Source organism: Ricinus communis, chromosome 9 (assembly GCF_019578655.1).
Source record: "Ricinus communis isolate WT05 ecotype wild-type chromosome 9, ASM1957865v1, whole genome shotgun sequence".
NCBI lineage: Eukaryota > Viridiplantae > Streptophyta > Magnoliopsida > Malpighiales > Euphorbiaceae > Ricinus > Ricinus communis.
In genome coordinates this window covers 27,971,377-27,974,770 of record NC_063264.1, presented here as the reverse complement: position 1 = coordinate 27,974,770, position 3,394 = coordinate 27,971,377, and the positions used below count along the sequence as shown (strand labels likewise).

Genomic DNA, 3,394 nt, shown 5'->3' with positions numbered 1-3,394 from the left:
TTATATTTTTTTAAAAATTTGAAAAAAGACTATTACTTGTAACCTATTAAGATAAATTATTTCTAAAATAGAAGAAGTAATAAATAATTTAATTAATAAAATAACACATAAAATAATCCATTAAATCTATTTAAAAAATTTTCTCCAAAGCCAGAGATAGACATTTACCATTGGAAAAAGCACATGGCTGCACCCATATTTCTTTTTTAAAAAAATTTTCTACCCTACTTTCTCACTAGTAGAGAGAGAGAGAGAGAGAGAGAGAGAGAGAGAAAGGGGTTGGGTCCCTTCACTCTCCTTTGTGGTTGATAAGCTGTGTCTAGCTAGTAGTAAAAAGAAACACATATACATATATATAGTAAAGTAGATGAGCTATATAATAATATAGCTAACTGGGTTTATATAGAAGAAGCGGTGGTGGTTGCAGTAGTATTAGCGTTTTGTGAGTGTTCAAACCCTGTTGAGAGGTTAAGATAGAGAGAGAGGAAGAACAGACGAAGAAACTAGTGAATTTGAAGGGCTACATAAAACTAAAGAGGAAAAGATAAATATAGATATATATAAAGAGACAGTGAAAGATAGAGTTTGGGCGGGGAGAGAGAGAGAGAGAGAAATGGTGGGCTCAGGAGGAGCAGATAGAAGCAAAGAAGCAGTTGGGATGATGGCCCTTCATGAGGCCCTCAGAAGCGTCTGTCTCAACACAGACTGGACTTACTCTGTCTTCTGGACTATCCGTCCTCGCCCGTACTTTGTTTTCTCTTTCTTTTTCACTTTCTTTTTCACTTTTCTTCCTTTTATCTCTCTAATTCTTTGATTTTTAGCTGCTTCCTTATATGGGTTTTTATTTTTTATGTTTTTCTTGTTTACTATTTTTTTTCCCTGCAGAAGAGTCAGAGGTGGTAATGGTTGCAAGGTTGGGGATGATAATGGAAGCTTGTGAGTTTTTTTTTTTTCTTTTCCTTTCCTTTTTGTACTTGCTTTGCTTTGTTTCTTTACTTTTGTCTTTATTCTCTGTTTGGTTACAGAGAAAAACAAGAAGAAAATCAGGGGACATAAATGAATTTTTTTTACTCTATAAGTTTCTATTTCTTTTAGCTGTGAGTAGATATCACAGATTTCCCTCAGTGCACTACTTGTTTCTGTACTTTCTGTGTTCATTTCTTAGTTGCCAAACAGAGCTATAGTACTGTACTAGTCTTTGCTCTATTTGACATTCTCTGCTAAAAGAGTTAAAATAAATAGAAAAAAAAAACAAAAAAATAAGAAGAGTAATTATATGTATATAAGGATTATACAGAAAGTAATGGGAAATAGGAATTGGATATATGAATTAAATGTTCAAAATAAAATTACTGAGGATTCGTTGAGCTGATACAGTTGTAATTAATAAATGATATGTGAAATTTTGTGAAGGATGTTGATGTGGGAAGATGGGTTTTGCCGAGGAAGAGTAGGAGATTGTCTGGAAGATATTGATGGGGAGGATCCTGTCAGAAAAGCATTCAGCAAAATGTCTATCCAGTTATATAATTATGGAGAAGGGTGGGTACTGGGTAGGTGTTATTATTTTTATTATCATTTTGGTTTCAGTCCTAATCTCTTTCTCTCTCTCAAATCATAATGGAAGTGTCCTGTAGGAAAATGGGAGTAATTCTTTTCAAGTATCTGTATTGATTCTGTTTAATTTTCTTCTATGAGCAGGTTAATGGGCAAGGTTGCTTCTGATAAGTGTCATAAATGGGTTTTTAAAGAACCTTCTGAATGTGAACCAAATATTTCCAACTATTGGCAGAGTTCTTTTGATGCTGTAAGCAAAACAGAAACCTGCAAATCTAAGTGTTTTCTGGCCCAGTAATTAGTACTAGCTTTTAGACTTAAATATTTCACTTGTAGAAAATTCGGATTTTGTGGGAATTTATTAGGTTTCATTATTAGGTATACTTACTAGATGGGAACCATATTTATGATTGATAGTAACTTTCCCCATTTGATGCTCTCAACTGCAGCTTCCTTCAGAGTGGACTGATCAATTTGAGTCTGGTATTCAGGTCAGTCCCAGTGCAGCCAATCATACTTTTCTTGCTAATCATTGTCCTCTTTTGCTCCATTTTAGTCCTTACATCTTTTCCTCCATGCTGTATCTATTGACCAGACTATTGCTGTCATTCAAGCTGGCCATGGACTTTTACAGTTGGGTTCCTGCAAGATTGTGAGTTACTTTATTTTTCTTTTATTCTGAAACGTGCTGATTCTTTTAAAAAAATTCCCCTTATGTTATTTTTCTGCAAAAAATGTTTTCAAGTATGTGCATTCAGTATGCTCAAGAGTCAAGACCCGTTAGTCATGTTAACAAAACAGGGGAGAAAAAGGGAAAGAGTAGCCATTGCTTAATCTCACCAAGGGTCATTTCTATTTTCAGATACCTGAAGACCTTCATTTTGTGCTAAGAATGAGGCATACCTTTGAGTCATTGGGCTACCAATCTGGATTTTACCTTTCCCAGCTTTTTTCCTCAACTAGAAATACTTCATCCTCTTCCTCGATTCCTTCTAAGCAATCTGCAATACCAACCCGCCCCCCTCCGGCCCTCTTCAACTGGGGTCAAAGGCCACTCCCGTCTGCAGCTTCTATGCTTGCTTCACCGAATTTCCCAGGAGCTAGACTTGGATTTCCACAAGCCAAAGATGAGCCCCATATGTTCATCCTACCCCATGCAGCAGAAAACCGAATGGAAGAGATGATGGGAGAGCACGAAAATGACATAAAATGGCCTAATGGTTTGTCTTTCTTCAATGCTTTAACTGGGCGAACTGATGACGCAAAGCTTTTGTTTAACCCTGAAAGCTTAGGGAACAAAGCAGATCAAAATCACCATCCAATTATCCTTGAAGGGAAGAATCCAAATGCGAATCCAGATCCTTCAAATATGCATAATGCTGGCGGTGCAAATCCCAATGAGTTCTTAAGCTTGGATAGCCATCCGGATAGTGCAAGGAAAATGGAAAACAAGTTCAAAAGGAGCTTTACTTTGCCCGCAAGAATGGCTACTTCATCGTCTTCAACTTCAGTCGATCACCATCAGCAACAACCTGTTGAGTTGAGGAATTCCGAAGCAGGGATGTATTCGGATGTCATGGAAACGTTCTTGGACTGAAAAGTCTGCAGAGGGCCCTGTAGGGAGAATTTTAGAGTGAGGAAGAGTTGTATGTAGGGAAAAAGCTTTTGTGGACTTCTGCTACTGGGATTCTTGTGCTTGTTTTTAGTGTCCCTTTTATTAGTTTTGTGTTTCTCTTTATCTGTTTACTGAACTTTCTAATCATTAATTTGTTGTACTAGATCCTAACATAAGTTTTCCTCTAAAGCTTTTTGTTCAAAATAGAGGAATTAAGTAGTA

The 3,394-nt window shown here is 36.5% G+C and overlaps 1 protein-coding gene across 2 annotated transcripts; it reads left to right on the top strand.

Moving 5' to 3' along the window:
- Nucleotides 1-237: 237 nt before the first annotated feature.
- Nucleotides 238-3,394, top strand: LOC8266793 (protein RICE SALT SENSITIVE 3-like). Of its 2 annotated transcripts, XM_048379543.1 has the most exons (7): nucleotides 238-744; nucleotides 886-936; nucleotides 1,414-1,542; nucleotides 1,702-1,807; nucleotides 2,007-2,048; nucleotides 2,153-2,209; nucleotides 2,420-3,394. In XM_048379543.1, the coding sequence occupies exons 1-7, from the start codon at nucleotides 614-616 to the stop codon at nucleotides 3,152-3,154; spliced, it is 1,251 nt and encodes a 416-aa protein (XP_048235500.1). In that variant the 5' UTR covers nucleotides 238-613; the 3' UTR covers nucleotides 3,155-3,394. The 2 variants fall into 2 exon arrangements, with proteins under 2 accessions (XP_048235500.1, XP_048235501.1); XM_048379544.1 differs by lacking the exon at nucleotides 238-744 and having other exon boundaries at nucleotides 1,414-1,553.

Bases quoted from the DNA above. Each gene is read 5' to 3' on its own strand.
- LOC8266793 (XM_048379543.1), top strand. From the start codon at position 614: ATGGTGGGCTCAGGAGGAGCAGATAGAAGCAAAGAAGCAGTTGGGATG. The intron at 937-1,413 runs GTGAGTTTTTTT...AATTTTGTGAAG, and splicing joins GGGGATGATAATGGAAGCTT to GATGTTGATGTGGGAAGATG. The intron at 2,210-2,419 runs GTGAGTTACTTT...TTCTATTTTCAG, and splicing joins AGTTGGGTTCCTGCAAGATT to ATACCTGAAGACCTTCATTT.